The 24,248-nt window shown below is 39.1% G+C and overlaps 1 protein-coding gene across 4 annotated transcripts in view; it reads right to left on the bottom strand.

Moving 5' to 3' along the window:
- The window catches only part of UEVLD (UEV and lactate/malate dehyrogenase domains), a 60,534-nt gene that overhangs the window by 2,942 nt on the left and 33,344 nt on the right, over nucleotides 1-24,248 (bottom strand). For 3 of the 4 annotated variants that reach the window (XM_040255689.1, XM_040255691.1, XM_040255690.1), the window contains 5 exons: nucleotides 22,476-22,578; nucleotides 15,417-15,587; nucleotides 14,213-14,386; nucleotides 4,052-4,115; nucleotides 1,650-1,773 (listed from right to left, as the gene is read on the bottom strand). In XM_040255689.1, coding sequence (XP_040111623.1) covers nucleotides 1,650-1,773; nucleotides 4,052-4,115; nucleotides 14,213-14,386; nucleotides 15,417-15,587; nucleotides 22,476-22,578 — 636 coding nt within the window. The remainder of the gene's footprint in view (nucleotides 1-1,649; nucleotides 1,774-4,051; nucleotides 4,116-14,212; nucleotides 14,387-15,416; nucleotides 15,588-22,475; nucleotides 22,579-24,248) is intronic. The other variant, XR_005723634.1, reaches the window with a different exon arrangement.

The raw sequence follows: 24,248 nt of genomic DNA, 5'->3' as shown, positions 1-24,248 counted from the left end.
TAAAAACTTTGTTCATTTATTTTCTAAATGAACTCCAGTTACTACTTCAGAAAATTTTTGAGAGATGGGAAGAATTTGGTCAAAGATACTCCCTTTATGGGGAGGTAAGCTAGCACCCTGCAATATGGGTAATAGGATAGAGGTAAAGAAAAAAGACTGTCATTGGTTTGATACCTGGAGCACAGAGGGGAGAGCCCAGGGATGTAGTGAAAGGAAGTGACCTGTTGCATCCCAGGGACTAACTTTCTGAGCTCCGTATCCAAAGCTGGCTTTATTCCATTACCGCGGGTGCTCTTGCATCTCACAGGTATACCCTGTTTGTCTGTCCTCTCCTCTCTATTTCATTGTCCCCATTCCCCCTCCTGGACATGGGGAAGGTCAGCACTGAAAGCACTAAGCATCAGGCTTCGGTTCATGGTTTTAATTCCTTGGTGAAGTAAATTGGGCAATGCCAAAGGTTGTGGATTTGATCCTTGGAGGAAATGTGGGCCTTACAAAATGGGAGAGTAAATTTTGAAGGGTTTTATTGAAGACATAAAAGATATTTTTTATATCTTTCTTCCCTGGAGACACTCGTTTTCATAACTTGGTTCCTGTTGGTTTAGTTAAACATGGAAAGTTAAGATGTTGTGTCTACCTGCCTTGAAGCAGACCCAGGTCTGAACTTTTTCAAATCCTTGATGCATTTGACTTGAAGGATATGAAACATGCAAGCACAGGTTACATAGTTCAGACTTATGTTCTACTGGATTAAGTTTTTCTTTAATGTCTGAAAGCATAGTTTTATGGTAGTCCTTTTGGGGAAGAACATAGTATTATCTAAAATTATTGGCAAAGTTAAATGTATTTTATATAACAAAGTTCTTAGAATGTTGAGAAGTAACTGAAAAAAGAGTGATGACTAAATGTTTAGGCTGAGATAATTTATTTCAATAAATCTTTCAAAAGCCTTTTTTAAAATGCTGTTAATAAATTTCTGTGATTTTTTTTCTTTTTAAATTTGTTTTCCTGAGAGCATAGCTATTTGTTTTTTATTGTAAAACAACAACAATAATAATAAAGCAAACTCTCAAAAAAAAAAAAAAGAAAGAAAGAAAAAAGATTGTTAGAGTGGATTCCCAGGGGAGGGGCTTAACATGGGCTCTGAGGGCAGTCAAATTTGGTAACCTGTTTTCAGTTTTCCCTTCCATGTTTTATTTCCCTTCCAGTATTCCTAAGTTTTTGCGAATATTTGGTTAAGGATTTGTGCCTCATCTTAGCTGTGCTTTAGGGACTTTATACTTGGAATAAAGCAGTAAAGGACAACCTGAACTGGAGAAACAGCCTGATGACCAGCTGAGGCCAGTTGGCATGTCAGCCTGGGGTGACCTGGCTAGCTGACGAGATACATGACAACCAGAAGTTTATGGAATATATAAATGCTTCTTGGGAATTCCAAAAATTAATGGGAGTGAAAGGCAACCTTGTAGAAGTCCAGACTTCCCATAGCCAAGCAAGATAGGGGATAGACCAAACTATCTTCTCTCGTGTGTTACTCTGAAAGCTGGTGATACTCAAGACACCAGGTTACAGTGTGAACAGCACTTTTTTTGTTATATTAATAATGTAAATATTTAAAACTACGATGAGACAATGAGAATAGCAATTACCTTTGCTAAAACTGATACAGAATGTACTTTCTTTTTATCATTCACAATACTGTCAAGCAGGTCAGCTACTGATAGTCCAACAGACCATGATCTTTGACCTTTTACCCTTAATAGTTCCATGGCCCTAGGTTATAAAAAACAAAACAGACAAATCATGATTTCAGAAAATGCACAAAATATGTATGTTTAGTTTTAGCTTATGTATAAGGTATTAATTAGATATTTTTATGACACAGAAGAGTTATATGACAATTGTTAGGAAAACCAACAGATAGCCCAGTAATTAAGCTTTTCTTAAAATATTAGGCAGTCCACAGTGAGTCAATACAGATGGCCTAATAATATAAAAAGATGGTTACCACCATTAATACTTACTAAATATGAACTAAAACAATAAATACACCAATTTTGCCCACCAAAACTGGCAAAGAATAAAAAGACTAATGGGCTTCCCTGGTGGCTCAGCTGGTGAATATGCCTGTAATGCGAGAGACCTGGGTTCTATACCCCTGGGTTGGGAAGATCCCCTGGAGGAGGGAAAGGCTACCCACTCCAGTATTCTGGCCTGGAGAATTCCATGGACTGTATAGTCCATGGGGTTGCAAAGAGTCGGACATGACTGAGCAACTTTCACAAAAAGACGGATAACTACTTTTGCAGAAGCTACAGAAAAACTGGGATTCCCATAACTGCTATTCAGACTGCAAAATTATTCAAGTTTTTAAGAGGAAGATTTGGCAACACCTGATCAAGGAGATCCAACCAGTCCATTCTGAAGGAGATCAGCCCTGGGATTTCTTTGGAAGGAATGATGCTAAAGCTGAAACTCCAGTACTCTGGCCACCTCATGCGAAGAGTTGACTCATTGGAAAAGACTCTGATGCTGGGAGAGATTGGGGGCAGGAGGAGAAGGGGATGACAGAGGATGAGATGGCTGGATGGCATCCCTACTTGATGGACGCGAGTCTGGGTGAACTCCGGGAGATGGTAATGGACAGGGAGGCCTGGCATGCTGCGATTCATGGGGTCACAAAGAGTCGGACACAACTGAGCTACTGAACTGAACTGAACTGATCTAGAAATTATTCTTCTAGGAATTTGTCCTATAGCAATATGCTCAACTATGCAAAGATATACATGTAAGTATGTTTGCTTTATTAGAGACGAAAAAAGTTTGGAAACAATTCATCCTAAGAGGACTTGTTAAATAGATTACAACCAAATGTAGGACCATATATTGTTCTTGAGAAGAACATAAAGTACATTTATGTATACAATATGGGAAAATATCCAACATTTATTATTAAGGAAATAAAGCAAGTTGCAAGATAATACGAATAGCATAAATGTATTATAAAAACAACAATAATGATGATAATCCTTGCAGAAGCATGAGAAAACAATGTCTGGACACATGGATGCTTAATTGTTAATAGCGGTTGTTTCTGGAGAATGAAATTACCCCTGCTTTTCACTTTATAGACATCTGTAGTATTTAAAGCTTTATCTTTGATGTACACCAAAAACTAACACAACACTGTAAATCAACTATACTTCAATTAAAACATAAAGTTTTATGAGCACATACATTCTTTTTGTAACTAATTAAAAATTATACAAATTAAACAAACATGTTTGAATTCATTCCTCTTGAAAGCTATAAATGCAGGATTATATAGAGAAGCAGATTAGGATGGATTCTACAGCATATTACTATTCTCAATATGAGGCTATTCTTTCCAGTTGTTACAGTCTAAAAACCATAAACTGAAGGTTTAAAAAGCTAAAATCACCTGAATCAGAATTCAGGAAAGGATGTTATATTATGAGACAGTAAAACAACAAATGGCATGAAAATATATAGTATGTAGAGTCCAACCTATGGGGTCCAGACCCCTAGAAGGCCTCTGAATAAACACAAAAGATTCAAGGATCTGTGCATTATACTTGGTTTCTGCTTGAAATTATAATGGGGGTTATCCATTCACATTAGACTAATTTCCAAATGTATTCAACTAGGATTAATAAATACATATTGATTTTTAAGTGGTATGGGCCAATTCTCCTCTACTTTTAAGAAAATAGCCAATATCATCAGATACAGGATCCTATATCCTAAATATAGAAGTGGTAAATCACTGCCTACAAATAAGGAGTCTATTCCACCCTTTAAAAAGTCAACTGTGTATCTAAATATCAGGCTTGCAAAACACTCTTAGATCTACTTTGAGATAAGAAATCAAAGAATTAAAAATACTGCTCCCATGCACTCTGGATTTGTCCATACTAGTTAGTTTTATTTGCAGAAGCCTGGTAAGTACATGCCATGCAAATAGCCATTATGTTAGCTATGAAGTGTATGGTTTTTAGTTGGATACTTGCAAATCTACATTCAGCATTACCTGTTGGACAGCTGCATCTGAGAGTCCTGATTTGTTACTTCTTCTTGGCCGCTCCATATGGGCACTAAAAATTAAATGAAAAATTGATTATTATCTTGTCAATAACTCTCTTAGGAGGAAGATGTGATAAAGGATCATTTGCAGTCAAGGGTACCTGTATCAAACTTCATAAACATTTCCCCGCTTCTGGATAGAGTTACATACTTCCACTGGTGGCATTAAATGTGCTGTACTGATTGCCTGAGGTAAGAAGGCATAGAGCTGTAGTTCCCTCAAAACATGATCCTAAAGTCTACTTGCAGCCCGTTACCTGTTCTCTCTCAACACTGGGCCATTTTACTGACTAAGTAGAAAGATTTTCTCAGCAGGCAGTGTATAATAGGCTCCCGTGTACTGTAAGCCCTTGGCATTTGCTCCACTGGGAACCACACAGGCTAATTTCTATCACCAGATGACGAATGATTTGGTCACCTACGGCTTCCCTGGTAACTCAGCTGGTAAAGAATCTGCCTGCAGTGCAGGAGATCCCTGTTTGATTCCTGGGTCGGAAAGATCCCCTGGAGAAGGGATAGGCTACATACTCCAGTATTCTTGGGCTTCCCTGGTGGTTTAGGTGGTAAAGAATCTGCCTGCAATGTGCAAGACCTAGGTTCGATCCCTGGGTTGGGAAGATACCCTGGAGGAGGGCATGGCAACCCACTCTAGTATTCTTGCCTGGAGAATCCCATGGACAGAGGAGCCTGTCAGGCTACAGTCCATAGGGTCGCAGAGAGCCAGATACGATTAAGCAACTAAGCACATACACTCTGGATGAGACTTCCACAGGTGTCAGAGAGCAGGGTCTTATTTTCTAAGAGCATATTTGGGTTTTCCATTTCCTCTCACTACACCATTTATAAAAACAATTTAAAAACTCAAAGCTATACATGTGAAATAGATATTTATACCATACTTTAATACAAAAAGTAACATTCTGAAACCTTTTTAACAGTCATTGATTTCTCATCACTGTGAAGACATTCTTTGATACAAATCTTTGGGTAGGCAAAATAGAAATACATTCAGATACGTAATACATATTTTATGCTCAAGATACAAGTCTTCTTTTCCTTGTTTTATTTTTCTGCTGTGCCGTGCAGCTTATAGGATCTTAGTTCCCTGACCAGGGACTGAAACCAGGCCCCGGCAGTAAAAGTGTCAAGCCCTAAGCACTGGACTGCCAGAGAATTCCCACAGCTCTTCTAAACTGCATTAAAAGTGAGGCCAATTAGTGATTTCTCAGCATCAGCAATAAAGGACACCTTCCTTCCTCAAACTGATTGTTAAGATTCCAGGGGGCAGGGATCATGTGTCCTTCTGTGTCCTCTGGCACAGATCCTCTACCAAAGGAAAGAATGCACAGGAGGCAATACAGAACCGACCTCACACACAATCCATAATTATACTAAACAAAGGAAAACATACTTGGAACGGTTAAGTTGGAAAACATGGAAAAGTTTTAGAAGTTTTTTTTTTTTTTTTTTTGCTTTTATATATGTATATATTTGTAGATATTAAAAATGAGTTTTCATCTTTCTCTATGGTTTCCTTATTATTTAATGTTAATGGGGTCACCAGAGATTGCAGTTTAGATCTTTAAGTTTCAAGATACCCAAGAGAGAGAATGATTGAGCTAGAAAAGAAATGAACACTATTGAGATGAATAGAATGGTATATGGGATTTTTTATCTCCCCTTTTGGGAGATGATTATGGCTTTGACTTTACAAAGATTTTCCTATGAGAAGAATTCAGGACATTTGGAAGGCTGAAGTGAAGGGGAAGTCATTATTCCCTGATAGAAATGAAGTTCACGGTAGTACCACAGCAAGCTCTTGAGGACTACCCCTTTCACTGTAACAGACTGGATTATTAGTGGGAGATCCTCAAAAGTCCTCAAAGAATGTAGCAGCTTCCAGACACTTGAGCATATCTGGTTCAGTTAATAAAGATTAAAAAAAAAAACAAAACCTCAGCATCAGTGTCTATCTCAATGATAGCCACTGAAGGTCATAGAAGTTTTTATATTAAGTAAAAAACAAAACAAAAAATTGTTACATGAACAATATAAATGCATGTGGACAAATTAATAAGGGTCTTTTTTTTAATGTTTCACTTGAATAGGACTATACATGAATTATTTTCTAAAAAAAAAAGTTTGGTACATTAGTATATTCACAATAGACAGAAAATTGCAGAGAACAGTCTGCTAGATGAATGAGGATTTACAGACCTTGGGAAAATAAATAAAAAGGGAAAAGTAGGTATGGGAAAAGAACAGACACCAAGAAGTCTGGAACTTAATTATGAGTATTACTGCTATTATTACAAACATAATCACATGTTTCATCTTTCCTCTCTGAGTTTAGCCCTTTTTATTTGAGTTTAGACTTTTAAGAGCCATGAGAAAACAATGTTCAGAGATGGAGAAAGCTTCACTATGCTCAAATTTGCTTCTGACACAGTCATTAGGATTTTCAGTTAAGTTTAGATAGACTTAATTATTTCATTTTTTGTTCACTTATTGCCCAACCATTCACACTTCCTAAATGCATATTTATCCTAGATTAAGGATCCCTTTCAAATACTGCATCTAATCAATCCTTATCTTTCTGGTTCTATTCCTTAAGAATAGTAATCCTCTGGTCCCAAAAATTTTAATAAAAAATGACCATGGGATATTTCTTTTCCATTACACATAACACCTACCCCTTAGGTAAGACTGATACACACAGCAGATGAGCTAAACTGTTTTGAGGTCCAGTCCTTGGATTTCTAAAACATCACTTGAAGGCGTTACCTGCACTTTACATGATTTCACTATCACAGCTAAAAACAGCAGCTCCAAATCACATGTTGTAACTAATTTGGTGGAGCACAGCAATGACCTATGATTACAAAAAGATGGTATCAGGATCATTCAAAATATTTCAAAACATATTTACTGAGGCCATTCCAAGTTCAAGGAGTTTACAGTCTGGTGGGGTAAAGACAGGTAAACATGCAATTGTAACCCTGTGATAAAGAGTATAATAGAGGCATGAGCTTACTTAACCTGGAGAATTAAGGAAGGCTTCCTGGGAGAAGTGGCACTCAAGCCCAGTCTGGAAGGATAAGCAGCACTTAGCCAAATGAATGAATGTTCAGGGAAAGGAAGTATCAGGTGCAAAGGCAAGGAAGCATGAGAGTGCATGAGCCCCTCAGGAAGCTGCAAGTTGATGTGACTAGCATAAAATGCTTGTCAGAATGGCAGAAGATGAGGCTCAGGAAGGAAGCAGGAAACAGATCCTAAAGGGCCTTACATGTCATGGAATTCATCCCCATGTCATGTTGCAGTTGTCATTTGTAGAGGAAATAACTAGAGAGAATAACACCTCCTTTTGGGGGTGTTTTTAAATTTAAATGAGATTACAAAGCATTTACTACACACACTAAGCACTCAATAAAAAAATTATTCCAATTTTGCTATGGTGTTACCAATACAAAGACATAACCAACTGGTGTCTACACATGAAACCAGCAGAAAGTGAGTCACTCAGTCATGTCTGACTCTTCGTGACCCCATGGACTGTGGCCTGCCAGACTCCTCTGTCTGTGGAATTCTCCAGACAAAAACACTGGAGTGGGTAGCCATTCCCTTCTCCAGCAGATTTTCCCAACCCAAGAGTTGAACCCAGGTTCTCCCACATTGCAGGTGGATTCCCTGGTTTCTGAGCTACCAGGGAAGCCCAGCTGAGGAAAACCAGCAGAGGGAGCCTCTGATCCGAGGGAAGACTACCTGTCAGGGCATGCGTGCCTGCTAAGTCGCTTCAGTCATGCCTGACTCTTTGCAACCGTACGGATTGTAGCCTACCAGGCTCCTCCGTCCATTGGATTCTCCAGGCAGGAATACTGGAGTGGGTAAGCCACGCCCTTCCCAGGGGATCTTCCCCACCCAGGGATGGAACCAGCATCTCTTGTGTCTCCTGCATTGGCAGATGGGTTCTTTACTGCTAGCACCACCTGGGAAACCCAAGAATACTAGAGGGTGTAACCATTCCCTCCTCCAGAGAGGATCTTCCCAGCACAGGGATGGAACCGGGATCTCCTGCATCGCAGGCAGATTCTGTACCGTCTGAGCCACCAGGGAAACCCACCAATCAGTGGATGTAATTTTTTCTCAAACAAAGTAGAAGACATGATAAAAAAGTGATCTGACACCAGTCCAAGGCTCAGTGGTAAAGAATCCGCCTGTAATGCAGGAGATGCAGGTTCAATCCCTGGATTGGGCAGGTCCCCTGAAGGAGAAAATGGCAACTCATTCCAGTCTTTCCTGGAAAATTCCATGGACAGAGGAGCCTGGTGGGCTATAGTCCATGGGCTCACAAAGACTCAGACACGACTGGGCATGAACATGAGACAAGACTAGACACAGGGAGATGGGCTGGGGAGTACATAAGTAGCTTCATTGGCATTCATAGTGTTTTTAATTGAGTATGGATTCATGAATGTTTGGTCAACTATGTTTTAAAACAAATATATACATTATATATATATATATTCTATGTATCAAATATTACATAAATTATATTTAAGTAATCTCAGTTCACATCCATCTACACCTATTTCTAGTTCCTACTTGAGAGTTCCATTCCTTGTACTTAAAATATATGTATATTTATTTGGGGGGGGCTGTGGTGGGCCTTCATTGCTGCATGCAGGCTTTCTCTAGTCGCAGGGAGTGGGGGCTACTCTTCCTCGTGGGGCATGGGCTCTAGGCATGAGGGCTTCCGTAGTCGCAGCTCTCAGGCTTAGTTGCTCCAAGGAATGTGGAATCTTCCTGGACCAGGCATGGAACTGGTGTGCCTTGCATTGCAAGGCAGATTCTTAACCACTAGACCACCAGGGAAGCCCAGTTCCTTGTGCTTTTACACTACTTCTCTTGGATCTCTCTTAAGGCTCATCAATACTGCCTATTATAGTCACTTTCTGTATCAGTCTCTAACCTGCCTAAAGACAGGGTCTTTATTCATTTATGTAGCTCCAACAGCAGTCAGCAAAGTGTCTTAGGTTTACTTATCAAGTCATGCCATCCTTTATTTTCTCTTTACAATTTGAGATATTCCGATAACCATAATGTAAAATGTTCTTATTAATTCAAAAATTATAACTTAGGGGATTGGTTACATTTTGGTATTCCAGTACTTAAAAAGAATCAATGATATCTATAGGTTATTATGTAGTCATTTCCAAGTCATAACAATTAGAAAGAAGGCAAGATGGAGACTGATGTATGATGTATATTTCATATGCTTGTCCTTACACAGAACATTTCTAAAAGGTGGCATTGCTTCTACAGAGAGGGACTAGGTGTCTGGCATAGAAGGGAGACATTTAACACTACATTATCTTTTTATACTATTTAATTGTTTTGCAATGTGAATGTACGACTTTTTCAACTAAAAGAACAGCTTAATAATTTACACTTTCAATAAGGAGAAGGTACACAGACAAAATTCAAATTGGATCAGAATAAACAGCAACTTTACAAAAGAATAAACATCTTGAGACAATATATGATTAATTACATTTAACTAGCAAAAGCTTTTAACTCAAAGGAATGAGGGAATTTGTGATGATGTGATCAGGAAAAACTTCAAAGCTAATTAAGAGGGACTTGACTGAGACCTTGAAGACTAAGATTTGAAAATGCTAAGTGAGAAGGAGAAGGGATGATGAAACAAGTAAACACAACGGGCAGAGATCCCTGTGGCTGAAGCAAAGCTGTAGGGCAGTGCCGAGATGCACAAGGCTTGGTTTTAGTCCTTCTTTGACCTGAATGTGAGGCAACGCCAAAGAGTGCTCAAACTACTGCCCAACTGCACTCATCTCACACGTTAGTAAAGGAATGCTCAAAATTCGCCAAGCCAGGCTTCAGCAATTCGTGAACCGTGAACTCCCTGATGTTCAAGCTGGTTTTAGAAAAGGCAGAGGAACCAGAGATCAAAATGCCAACATCCGCTGGATCATGGAAAAAGCAAGAGAGTTCCAGAAAAACATCTATTTCTGCTTTATGCCAAAGCCTTTGACTGTGTGGATCACAATAAACTGTGGAAAATTCTGAAAGAGACGGGAATCCCAGACCACCTGACCTGCCTCTTGAGAAACCTGTATGCAGGTCAGGAAGAAACAGTTAGAAGTGGACATGGAACAACAGACTGGTTCCAAATAGGAAAAGGAGTACATCAAGGCTGTATATTGTCACCCTGCTTATTTAACTTCTATGCAGAGTACATCATGAGAAACGCTGGGCTGGAAGAAACACAAGCTGGAATCAAGATTGCCAGGAGAAATATCAAGAACCTCAGATATGCAGATGACACCACCCTTATGGCAGAAAGTGAAGAGGAACTAAAAAGCCTCTAGATGAAAGTGAAAGAGGAAAGCAAAAAAGTTGGCTTAAAGCTCAACATTCAGAAAACAAAGATCATGGCATCTGGTCCCATCACTTCATGGGAAATAGATGGGGAAACAGTGGAAACAGTGTCAGACTTTATTTTTGGGGGCTCCAAAATCACTGCAGATGGTGACTGTAGCCATGAAATTAAAAGACGCTTACTCTTTGGAAGAAGAGTTATGACCAACATAGATAGCATGTTGAAAAGCAGAGACATTACTCTGCCGACTAAGGTCCGTCTAGTCAAGGCTATGGTTTTTCCAGGGGTCATGTATGGATGTGAGAGTTGGACTGTGAAGAAAGCTGAGCGCCGAAGAATTGACGCTTTTGAACTGTGGTGTTGGAAAAGACTTTAGAGTCCTTTGGACTGCAAGGAGATCCAACCAGTCCATTCTAAAGGAGATCAGCCCTGGGATTTCTTTGGAAGGAATGATGCTAAAGCTGAAACTCCAGTACTTTGGCCACCTCATGTAAAGAGCTGACTCTTTGGAAAAGACTGTGATGCTGGGAGGGATTGGGGGCAGGAGAAGGGGACGACCGAGGATGAGATGGCTGGATGGCATCACTGACTAGAAGGACGTGAGTCTGAGTGAATTCCAGGAGTTGGTGATGGACAGGGAGGCCTGGCGTGCTGCGATTCATGGGGTCGCAAAGAGTCGGACACGACTGAGCGACTGAATGGAACTGACCTGAAAAGGCTCTTGGAACGGTCACTCCTACTATCCTCACATTCATTGCTGACTCCCTACCACAAACTGTAATCAATGACCCTTTGAGTGTCTTCCAGCTCTCTAACAACATGACTGCCTCCATAACTATAACTGGGAAGAAAGATTAGGGCTATATTTTGGGACTACTTGAATGGCAAGTAAAAGAATTTAATGTTTTGGTCAGAGGAAGCCTGTGAAAGTTTTTGAAAAGAGGAATGTGATTTAGGAAGACTGAATTAATATGTGAAACATACTGCAAACACTGTAAGTTGTAGCTAATATCATTATTAATTTGGCATCATTTATAGGGTATACTATGGGAGGGGGGTCCATGTTTGGGAACGCATGTACACCTGTGGTGGATTCATGTCAATCTATGCCAAAACCAATACAGAATTGTAAAGTAAAAATTAAAAATAAATAAATAAATTAAAAAAAAAAAAAATATATAGGGTATACTAGAGGGAAAAGAGCAAATTAACTGGGAGATTTACAATAATCAGACAAGCAAGAGATCAACATGGACCAGAACTCAAATGGCAATAATAACATTTGGGGTCTTGGTTTTATTTGAATCCCTAGACATGTTACTCAAATACATCTGTTCCAAGTTCTTATTTGCTCCCCATTTTCTCATTCTATTGATTAGTCTTTAGTGTCAGTAGCATTTTGAGCCTGAAAAGCTATGTCTGCTTGAATCACATAGTCAGGATTTATAAAGGTTTATTTTATTGCCTGGAGAAGGCAATGGCACCCCACTCCAGTACTCTTGCCTGGAAACTCCCATGAACGGAGGAGCCTGGTAGGCTGCAGCCCATGGGGTAGCGAAGAGTCAGACACAACTGAGCGACTTCACTTTCACTTTTCACTTTCATGCATTGGAGAAGAAAATGGCAACCCACTCCAGTGTTCTTGCCTGAAGAATCCCAGGGACGGGGGAGCCTGGTGGGCTGCCATCTCTGGGGTCACACAGAGTTGGACACGACTGAAGCGACTTAGCAGCAGCAGCAGTCTATTGCCTGAGTCTTTCTAGCATTGAACTTTCTAGGTAGCCAGTGCAGATTTATACAGATTTTAAATCTTCCTCCAGTTCTTGAGTTAAATGATCACTTCCTCACAGGCAGAGAAGTTCTTTTGTACAATATGCTCTACCCTTCAGCATCTACAGGATGAATAAAGCAGTAATAATACACTTTAAGAGTCAGACATGACTTAGCAACTGGAACAACAGTAACAACAATACACTTTAAATGAGGAAGCAATGATAAATTTCCTCCAGATTACCTTTTCAACATATCACTCGCATGCTCAAATACCTTTAATAGTTCCCCTCTGCCTGATAATCTTTCCAACCCTTTATCAGGTATTCAAGAAAAAAATATCTCCAAAATGAGTTATCAACAAGTTATCAACCAAGCTTATCTGGTTGAAACTCTGTAACAACCAATCTAGATTTTTTTATCCCATAACATGCCATACCTAAGTGTGTGCCTTTGCCTGTTTTCCCATTCCTGGAATGTCTCTCCCACTCTTTGCTATTTATTTGAATCCTATTCATTCTTCCAAAGTGCAGTTCAATGATGGCCTGCATAGAGTTTTCTCCAGTCATTTCAACCCATGTTAAATGCTCACTCATAAGTGTCTAAGCACTGTAAGTCTAAAATATATTCATTCTGGCCCTTAATCAAAGAGTACCATATACTTTTAATGTCAGCCAAAATAGCTTTATTAAAAATTTTGTCTTATCACTCTAAAATAATTTTTTAAAAGATTTTTTGATGTGGACCATTTAAAAAATCTTTAATTTTTTTTTACAAGATTGCTTCTATTTTATGTCTTGGTTTTCTGGCCCCAGGCATGTGGGATCTCAGCTCCCTGACCAGGGACTGAACCCACCCCTCTGCACTGGAAGGCAAAGTCTTTACCACTGGACCACCAGGGAAGCCCCCAGAATAATTTTTAAGAGTGGCGAAGGAAGAGGCTGTGCTCTGTGCCTCTTCTGGATCACACTGGCATCTTACAGTAGTGAGTAGATATACTTGCTTAAAATGAATGAAAATTAGCAAACTTAGGATAACGCACTTTTATCACCAGACCAACCTGACTTTACAGCATGAGAGAAATAATAAAGAAAAAAAAAAGAGAGATTATTGAATTAAATAGGGAAAGCAATCTTATGGGATAGGAAAAAGGGCTTTCAAATCCAGGGGGACTAGATTTTATAAATGGTTTCTATGGCAGGGACAGAGCACAGAGCAAGTAGCTGGTTAAAAGAAAAAAAAGGGGGGGCATAGGGTAAATAAAGAGTGAATATTTTGTTTAAAAGGTGAGAAAGGGACAGGAGGTATGCACCTAGGGAGATAGTCTGGACTTAGGAAAGGTAAGCAAGACTGCAGGATGGGAAAGTAAAGGAAAGAGTTCTGTACATGCTTTTATGTGTGTGTAAAAGTTGCTCAGTCAAGTCTGACTCTTTGCAACACCATGGACTGTAGCCTGCCAGGCTCCTCTGTCCATGGAATTTTCCAGGAAAGAATGCTAGAGTGGGTTGCCATGCCCTCCTCCAGGGGATCTTCCAGACCCAGTGATTGAACCTGGGTCGCCTGCATTGCAGACAGATTCTTTACCATCTGAGCCACCAAGGAAGACCTGTGTATGCTTTAGGGTTTATTTAAATGCTGCTCTCCAGAAAATTAAACTTTTAAATTCATCCTGGATGCTGAAACTCAAAAACAAAATATAAAAATATATAACCTAAGGAGTCTTGCCTTTTATTTACAGAAGAGTAAATACAATTAGAATGACATGCTTGTAGAGTTTATTTATAATACAGGGCCCCACATACAAAAGGCACTCAAATATGGAAGGAAAACCAGCTAGGCTCCACAACTGGAATCCCCAGAACTGTGCATATATGCATACCATGGCCTCTGGTGATATAGATTATCAATATATGTAACTAATAAACATGTATTTCTTACCTTTGTCTTCTCCCTGCTCACCGATAACCCATACTTCTTTTCCTGAAGTCTGTGCCTTCAAGACATGTGTAATAATATATTGTAATCTCTGTGAATCCAGATTGCACCCAATTCCAATCACTCGGTTTGCAGGAAATGCACTCAGTTTCCAAGTCACATAGGTCATGATTTCCACTAAATATTACATGCAAGGTGAAAATATAAATTATTTTTTAAAATATACTTCTAGCCTAGTTCCTAAACAAGATATTTTAATAAAGTATATCAAAACCTGTATATATTCTTCTTAGGTCTTAAATGCACTATGAGGCATTATTTATTTTTATTATATATTATATAAATTTATTTTAATTAACAATTAACAACAGCTAACCAGTATTTGGCATCATTTTACGTAACTTTGTATTAAATATAAATTTTTAACAGTGGAAAACAGATCATGTCTTAGAGCAGTTAAGGATGAAAGAGGAAAACTGGGTATAGAAAACCAGAAGATAATTTTTTTCATTGACCAAGTTCTCTTTTACATCTAGCTTAAGGTGAATTTCTACCTTGAAATTAAAATACTGATTCATAAACCACCACCATGTAGTACAGCATTATCAACAAAAACACAACTATTTTTTTATTCTGTGCCAAAAAGATGTCAGGAATCTAAACCCAACGTCTTTCAATCAATTACTGTAAGAAAACAAGCGAAATGCCTATCATACTCCTCTATTGGGAACATTAAAAAAAAAATCTGTTCACCCATTTGAGTCCAGTACCATCTAATCCTGTGAAAAAATTTCTCAAGTAATTTGAGAAACAATTAAAAATAAAAAATGTTAAAAATTCACTCTGGCGTGCTCACTAGCATCTTATGACATTTCAGAGTTAACAAAAGATCCTTCCTATAAGATAATGCATCTTTCTCTTGGGCGTTTTTAACTGTTTTCTCACTGAGAAAGGCATGGCTAACAGCCTGGAACATATTAAAAGTAGTACTGTATAAAAAATTGTAAGTTGCAACCTTCTAGTTAATGCCAGTCAGCAGTAGTAACTGGCTGACAGGATGTGGAAAGTACTGCCTTGTTCATCAAAAGAGCAAGTTAACTGAATACTCTAGCTGTCCCTTTATAACCCTGTTTTATGACTTTTATCAGAAATGGCAATTCTACTGAGGCACTGGTCCATCAAATTCATTTAGAATAAAACCTTATACCTGGTTGAGATGCAACGAGCAGGATGCCATGTTGACTATAATGTCCCAGAGCTGGGACAAGAGCTCTGAACATGTCCACATTGCTCTGCACCACATCGAGGTAGGACTGAGAACTACCCAGAGAGTTGACTGTGAAGATCACCACCTTGGAATGAGCAGAGGCAGACAAATCTAATGAATAAAAAGAAACAGTCTGAGCTCAAGATAAAGGTTTTAACCAAGTTCTTGTTCATGATGATCAGGTTTTTCTTTTCTACAATTACACAGCTTTTAGCAGTTGCCTCCAGATCAACCCTGGCTGAGGTCTGCTCCAAAAAGAGAATTAGAAGCAACAGTGTATCCCAAGGGAGGAAAGAGCAGAAAAGATAAAATAAATTATAGGATCCAGACTTTACAAGCAGGGAGGGATTTGGGTTTTTATATAATTCACAAAAATATATGCTATAGGCAGAATGCATCTATAATCAATTACATCAATGATTTTTAAACTCTAAGGTTAGGAGTCCTACGGTTCCTTGAAAGTGACTCAGAGACCATGTAGGAACAGGGAAAAGTAGAAAGAGGCTGGCAGGCACAGCTTCATGCTATTTACTCTGAGCTCTGCAAGCGGTGCAGTGCTGCTTGCATCTGCTTTATTTATTAAGGATTCTACTCCAAAGAGGAAAAAAATGATTTGAAAATCTTTAAATAGTGTTGGCTCATTTTCTACTTTTCCTTACGCTGAAGCCCAGTATCTTGGTTTTAGGTTCAAGTGAAAGAGGACAGTGAAAAAGTTGGCTTAAAGCTCAACATTCAGAAAACGAAGATCATGGCATCTGGTCCCATCATTTCATGGGAAATAGATGGGGAAACAGTGGAAACAGTGTCAGACTTCATTTTGGGGGCTCCAAAATCACTGCAGATGGTGATTGCAGCCATGAAATTAAAAGACGCTTACTCCTTGAAAGGAAAGTTATGACCAACCTAAATAGCATATTGAAAAGCAGAGACATTACTTTGCCAACAAAGGTCTGTCTAGTCAAGGCTATGGTTTTTCCAGTGGTCATGTATAGATGTGAGAGTTGGATGGTGAAGAAAGCTGAGTGCTGAAGAATTAATGCTTTTGAACTGTGGTGTTGGAGAAGACTTGAGAGTCCCTTGGACTGCAAGGAGATCCAACCAGTCCATTCTAAAGGAGATCAGTCCTGTGTGTTCACTGGAAGGACTGATGTTGAAGCTGAAATTCCAATACTTTGGCCACCTTATGCGAAAGTGTTGACTCATTGGAAAAGACCCTAATGCTGGGAAGGATTGTAGGCAGGAGAAGGGGACGACAAAAGATGAGATGGTTGGATGACACCACCAACTCAATGGACATGGGTTGGGGTAGACTCCGGGAGTAGGTGATGGACAGGGAGGCCTGGGGTGCTGCGATTCATGGGGTCACAAAGAGTCGGACATGACTGAGCGACTGAACTGAATTGAACTGAATGGGACTTACATATAAGCAACTGTTATGACGTAGGAAAAGCTGTTCAGAATTCATGCCTCTGATCCTTAAGCACACTTAAGCTATTTCACAACTGCATTTCTCTCTATTACACAGTATATCTTGCAGTAAACTGAGACTGAAGTCGCTCAGTTGTGTCCAACTCTTTGCGACCCCATGGACTGTAGCCTACCAGGCTCCTCTGTTCATGGGTTTTCCCAGGCAAGTGTACTGGAGTGGGTTGCCATTTCCTTCTCCAGGGGATCTTCTTGACCCAGGGATCAAACCCAGGTCTCCCGCATTACAGGCGGTGCTTTACTGTCTGAGCCACCACGGAAGCACTGTCTTGCAGTAAGTACATGCCAAAACACTGGCCAGAATTATCAGCATCAGTAACAGCAGAAAAATAATAAAGTAACAGATATATCAGTTCAGTCAACACGTATAAATCTTTATTAGCATCCTAGTGGGACAATAAGTAGATTCCAGGGTTTACTGTCTTAATTAAGCCTCTTAAGGCGATTTTTCTAAACAAGTTGCAGAAGGGAACCTGTGTGCAATGTGTCTGTGAGATGCATTATCCAATTTTAGTTCATATTCGGACACAACTGTGGGGGTAGAGATCCAAAAAACTGAAGTCCTAGATTTTAATTATGTTTCTTCATGAGTACTCTTAATTCCTATGTTCTAATGCTCAGACAAAAAACCTGGTGATGAGTCTAAATCTCAGTACTGGAAGACATTAGAAGTGAAAGGTATATAGTTAACACTTCCATACAACTTCTATGTGCCAGGTACTGTTCTAAGACCTTGACATGTACGTACTCATTTAATGTAGTCCACAACACACTGTGGGGTCCATATCATCCCCATTTTACAGATGAGTCTGAGGCGTAGAGAAGTTTAGTAACTTGCTCAAAGTTATAGAGCTAGAAAATAGCAGAGTCAGAATTCAAGCCCAGGCAATCTGGCTTCAGGGTGCTGATAAACATTATGCTGTATTTAGAAACTCAGTCCTATACTCCCACAAAATGGAAGGAAATTGATATCTGGAAGGACGAGGGAGCTTGTCCATATTATTAAATATCAGCGAATGGTTGAACTATGACCCTACAACCAAGACAGGCCCCAACCTATCTTGCCAAGATTTTTCTTTTCTTTTCTCTTCCTCCTGTAGCTTCCTCTACTTCAAATGATAGAAATGCCCTCACCCTCAAGGATGACTTAGAAGTAAACAGAGTAGTACCAAGTGCAAGAAAGGCTTCCTGCTTCAAAGCCCTTTACTCTCTCCATAGGCCTGGGGTGGACACCAGGCTTCTGTAAGTTGAAAAAGCACACAGGTGATTCTCACACAATTGATCAACCTATAACCCGCTGACTATTGAGCAAATTTTACTTTGTTCTGTATGTCAGCAAAACTTATAATATTCAACTACTGAACATTTTTTTCTCCAGGCACAGACATACCCATACACACATTTTGCTCATGTATGCAGAGACTATTTATTTCTGGAGTGAATCATAAGAAATTGGTAACAAACTTATTTGAAATGCCAGCTCAGCTGCTTACTGTGTGACTAAAGCCACAATCTCTCTGAGCAAACTATAAAATAAACTGAGAGCAGTAATGGGATATGAATACATGTAAATTAGCTAGAATATATTGCTGATTCCCTGAAAAAACATGGCATCTATAATTATTATTAAGGGATAAGAGACCAACATAATAGTGTCTTCAGCCAGGAAATGACATAATCAAAATAATATCATAGGATAATTATTCTATTAGCTCTGTTTAATATAAAATAAATCAGCAAGAAGGAAATAGGAACCTTCTTATACTGCTGGTGAGAGTATAAATTAGTACAACTCAAAAATATATATTTTGAAAAACACCTTTTGTGAATTCCCTGGCAGACCAGTGGTTAGGATTCTGTGCTTCCATTGCAGAGGGTAAGCACTGAATCCCTGGTCTGGGAACTAATTTCCTGCATGCCTCAAGGCACAGCCAAAATTAAAGAAACATTTTACTTAACATAAATAGAAACAACTTTTGACCCAGTAATTCTACTTTATCCTACTGGGTAGAGAAATACATAGAGATTTTTACATTACAATGTTCTCTGTGGCATTATCTGTAATCACCAAAAAACAAACAAAGAAATTAAATGTCTATACCAATAGGAGATACTCATCTGATGGAGTATTATTAAGAAGCTGTTCAAGAAATATAGGTATTTAGATCTTTATGTGCTGTTAATAATGATCTTCAAAATGATAATATAAATTCATCAATAACTTAAACACAGAATTGCCATATGATCTGTAAATTCCACTTCTGGGGACATCCCTAAAGGAACTGAAAAGAGGTGTTCAAACAAATACTTGTACATACATGTGCATAGCAGGACTACTCACAAGAGCAAAAAGATGCAACCCAAATGTATAGCAACTGATAAACAGATAAATAAAACGTAGCATATCCACACCACAGAATATTATTCAGCCATAAACAGGAGGGGTGCACTCATACACACTACAATATGGATGAACCCTGAAACATTGTGCTGAGTGAAGAAAGCCAGGCACAAAGGCCACAGGCTATGTAATTCCATTCATATGAAACATCCAGAAAAGGCAGATCCACAGAACAGGCCAGTGACTGCCAGGGCCTTGGGGAGAATGGAAAATAGGGGAGTGACTGCTTAAGGTACAGAGGGTTTCCTTCGGGGCTAGGAAAAATGTTCTGGAACCAGACAGTAGTGATGGTTGCACAACACTGTGAAAGTGCTGACTCACTAATGTAAATTTACGCATATGTATTTTAGCACAACAGAAAAGAAAAAAAGGGATAAAAGTGCAAAAAACAAGTGCAGAACCAGTTTCCCCAATATGACTCCTAAAGCAATTACTCTTTCAACAGTTCCCTCAGTATTGCTCCAGATTTAGTCTATGCACACACTGTTTGTCTACGTATATATAGTATGGCCATTTGCAGGGTCACATACACACATGCATATCCTTCTCCAAAGTATTTTAGCAGCTATTTTAAAAACTCCAAACGGAGCAAAGTACAACTCTAGGATGATCATCAATGCCTGTCATGATGGGGCATTAGTAAAATGTCAAAATGAGCTTCAGTTCAACAGTTCAGTCACTCAGTCGTGTCTGACTCTTTGCGACCCCATGAATCGCAGCACGCGAGGCCTCCCTGTCCATCACCAACTCCTGGAGTTCACTCATACTCACATCCATCAAGTCAGTGATGCCATCCAGCCATCTCATCCTCTGTCGTCCCCTTCTCCTCCTGCCCCCAATCCCTCCCAGCATCACAGTCTTTTCCAATGAGTCAACTCTTTGCATGAGGTGGCCAAAGTACTGGAGCTTCAGCTTTATCATCATTCCTTCCAAAGAATACCCAGGGCTGATCTCCTTTAGAATGGACTGGTTGGATCTCCTTGCAGTCCAAGGGACTCTCAAGTCTTCTCCAACACCACCGTTCAAAAGCATCAATTCTTCGGCGCTCCGCTTTCTTCACCGTCCAACTCTCACATCCATACATGACCACTGGAAAAACCATAGCCTTGACTAGACGGACCTTAGTCAGCAAACTAATATCTCTGCTTTTCAATATGCTATCTAGGTTGGTCATAACTTTCTTTCCAAGGAGTAAGCGTCTTCTAATTTCATGGCTGCAATCACCATCTGCAGCTTACTTTACAACAATTATTAATGTGCTTTTCCATATCATAGAACATATCTGAGATGTTACTAACATTAAATCATTTCATATAATAGTAATTAAATTGTTATCAGGACTATGCAATCAAAATTAACAGGGGGAACATGAAAGTTACCCCAAAATAGTACTCATTCATTCAAAACTCCTTACTTGGTGGCCAGCAAACCCTATATATCTACTCCAAGGATTGTAGTCTTTCAATTATCTGAAACAATTGTTACTGATGGTTAATGAGACACACAGGAAGAAACAATTTCCTCAGGTCCTAAATGGCCTCACAACCTCTAGGGTCCATGTACTAAGCAGTCTCTCCTGGAGAGATTTGGAAGGTTAAGAGGTCCATTAAGAACTTCAGTACCCGGAAACTGGCAGGCACAAGAGAATACTCAGCTCCCCAAAGGATCCTACAAAAGGATCATTAAGGCAACTATTGTACTCTTTCCAGAGAAGGAAAATAAATCCATTGTATCTTACAGGGATCAAGAGATGCCACAACTACTATATCCAATGTTTATAACCTATAGGTACAATTTCAACTTTTCTGATCTACTGTGGTTCTTAGTACATTCAGGCTTGTGAAATCATATGTCTCATTATTTCACTTAGAAAATATGGTTAAGAATACTGGAGACCTGCGTAAGGAAAGGCAAAGGAAAGCTAAGCAACTATAACATATTACAACCTGACTGACTCTAGCTATAACCTGGTTTCTGAGACTAAACATTCTCTAGTTCAATGGTCTTCCAATTTTTTTGATCATGTATCCCTGGTAATAAAGTAATTTTAATCCCCAGTCATATTTATATTCACCTACATATATATGTGTCTATACTAATATATTACATACATTGTTAAATAGATGCAAATCTTTTGGATTAAAAAGAGGAAATAAAAATTACTTTTTAACATTTTAAATTTCATTTGTTAATGATATAAATTCTCTTTTTGTTCCTGTTAAAATTCACTTTAACAATTATTTTTAGTGAAATAATGTGAATTCAATTAAAAAAATTTTTTTTTAATTCAAAAGATTTGCATCTATTTAACAATGTATATAATATATATAGGGTTTGGTGCTTGCCACCAAGTAAGGAGTTGCTATATATAGCACTTTGCTATATACCAAGAGGTATATATTAATTCCCATTTTACAGATAATAAGATTGAACTTTGAGAGATTATATCATCTGGCAAATGGCAAAACTAGTATACAAACCCCAATCTGTCTAACTGTAAAAACAGTGTTGTTAACCAATATATTATGAAAAAGGAAGAGTTTAGAGGAAATAATTTATACTAAGGTGTGAGTCAGATCCCAAGAACAAATCCTTCCAACCAATATGAATGTTATCTGCTTATCTCTTATTAACATCATTAGTTGTGATCTCTCTACTTAGTTTATATGAATCTTAGTTTCCCAATATGTAAACTGAGGGACTTGGACTAGGTGATCTTTAAGATGCTTTCAGTATTAAAATTCTAGGACTCCAGGGAGAACACAGAGAATTTTTAGGGCAGTGAAGTACTGTTTGATACTATAAAGGTAAATACATGTTTGATTTGTCCACATTCATAGAATACTCAGACAAGAGTGAATCCCAGTGTAAACTATGGACTTTAGATGATAACGATGTGTCCGGGGAGGTCTGTCAATTGTACTGCTCAAGGAGGGGATGTTGACAACGCAGAGCCTATGCATGTACAGGGCAGAAGGTACACAGAAAACCTCGGTACCTTCTGCCCAACAGCACCTGAACCTCAAACTGCCCTAAAAAATATAATCCACAGAAAAACTGACTCAAATACAGAGGCAAACAAGGCACAAATCTTTGAAGCAGAATAGCCAGACCTTTGCTGATCTCCACATTAGGCAGGCTGAAGATGTCAAGGTCCATCATCCCTCCTTTAGTCCCTTCTGAGAAGTCTAGAAGGACCAGTTTGTCTGCAATGCCCTGGACAGTGCAAAAAGAAAAAGAACAGTATTACACTGAACATGCCCAGTTACTCAGTTGAAATCTATTCAGAGATGACAGCTAAAGAACGTGTTTGCGTGTGTGTATGTCTGCTCAGGTCCTCAGTTGTGTCCAGCTCTTTGTGACACCATGACTGTAGCCCACCAGGCTTCTCTGTCTGTGGAATTTTTCAGGTAAGAATACTGGAGCAAGTTGCCATTTCCTACTCTAGGGGATCTTCCCAACCTACATCTCTTGCATCTCCTGCATTGGCAGGCAGATTCTTTGCCACTGCGCCACCTGGGAAGCCCAAAGAACACACATAGGCCTTATGTACTCTCTTATGAAGGAAGTAACACAACAGCAATAAAAGGGATATGCAAGCAAGAAAACAATATCATGCACTTGAATGATGTGATCCTTTGGCTTAACTAAAAACTGTGTTCTAACAGGGTTTAAATACAAAGTCTCAAATTGCAGCTATCTTTTGATGGGATAATGAGTAATAAAGATGACATGGTACACTCAATACGTTTGCTGTTGTTTTTGAGTTTGTTTCTGTTTTGTCATAACTTCCAATTCTAAAAAATCGAGAGTGATTTTTTGGTCTATTTTAGCACCATTGGTCATTTAGCATTTGGTTATTTTAGCACCATTTGGTCATTTCAAGCATGAAAGTCAACATTAACGCCAAGTTTCTCTAAAGGAAACAAAAAAGATAATAGACATAGAGCTAAAACAGAACCAATTATCATGCAGTTCTCTCTCCGAGATCTCATGGAAAATACTCCACACGCCAGGAGACAGCTCCCTGGGTACCATGGTGGGCTGACTGTTTATGACGGCATAGAAACTCCTGAGAGTCGGTTTACCTTTGTGAGAGTCCTTTTTCCAAAAAGTAAAGGATCTGAGCATCTCTCCTAACTTAAACCTTCTCAGCCATTATGAGGGCACCATTTAATACATCAGTGAAGCACACTGATCATGAGGGATACTTTTAAACTGCAGATCTGGAATAGGGCCTGAGATTAGGCATTTCTAATAAGATCTCAGATGACGCCAATGCCACACATTGGGTAGTAAGGATCTAGAATACAGGATCCATAAACAGAATGCCCAGCCTCAAACCCTGGCTCCTTTTATTAATAGTATGATTTGGGGCACACTGGGTAACCTCCCTATGCCCTGGTTTCTCCATTTGTCAAACAACAGTAATGATAGTACCTGAGCAAATTTGGAAAACTCAGCAGTGGCCAAGGACTGGAAAAGGTCAGTTTTCATTCCAGTCCCAAAGAAAGGCAATGCCAAAGAATGCTCAAACTACTGCCCAATTGCACCCATCTCACACGCTAGTAAAGTAATGCTCAAAATTCTCCAAGCCAGGCTTCAGCAATACGTGAACCATGAACTTGCAGATGTTCAAGCTGGTTTTAGAAAAGGCAGAGGAACCAGAGATCAAAATGCCAACATCCGCTGGATCATGGAAAAAGCAAGAGAGTTCCAGAAAAACATCTATTTCTGCTTTATTGACTATGCCAAAGCCTTTGACTGGGTGGATCACAATAAACTGTGGAAAATTCTGAAAGAGATGGGAATCCCAGACCACCTGACCTGCCTCTTGAGAAACCTATATGCAGGTCAGGAAGCAACAGTTAGGACTGGACATGGAA

Source organism: Oryx dammah, unplaced genomic scaffold (assembly GCF_014754425.2).
Source record: "Oryx dammah isolate SB20612 unplaced genomic scaffold, SCBI_Odam_1.1 HiC_scaffold_15, whole genome shotgun sequence".
NCBI classification, from domain to species: Eukaryota; Metazoa; Chordata; class Mammalia; order Artiodactyla; family Bovidae; genus Oryx; species Oryx dammah.
The sequence above is the reverse complement of the archived record's forward strand: the minus strand, read 5'-3'. Positions and strand labels throughout refer to the sequence as shown.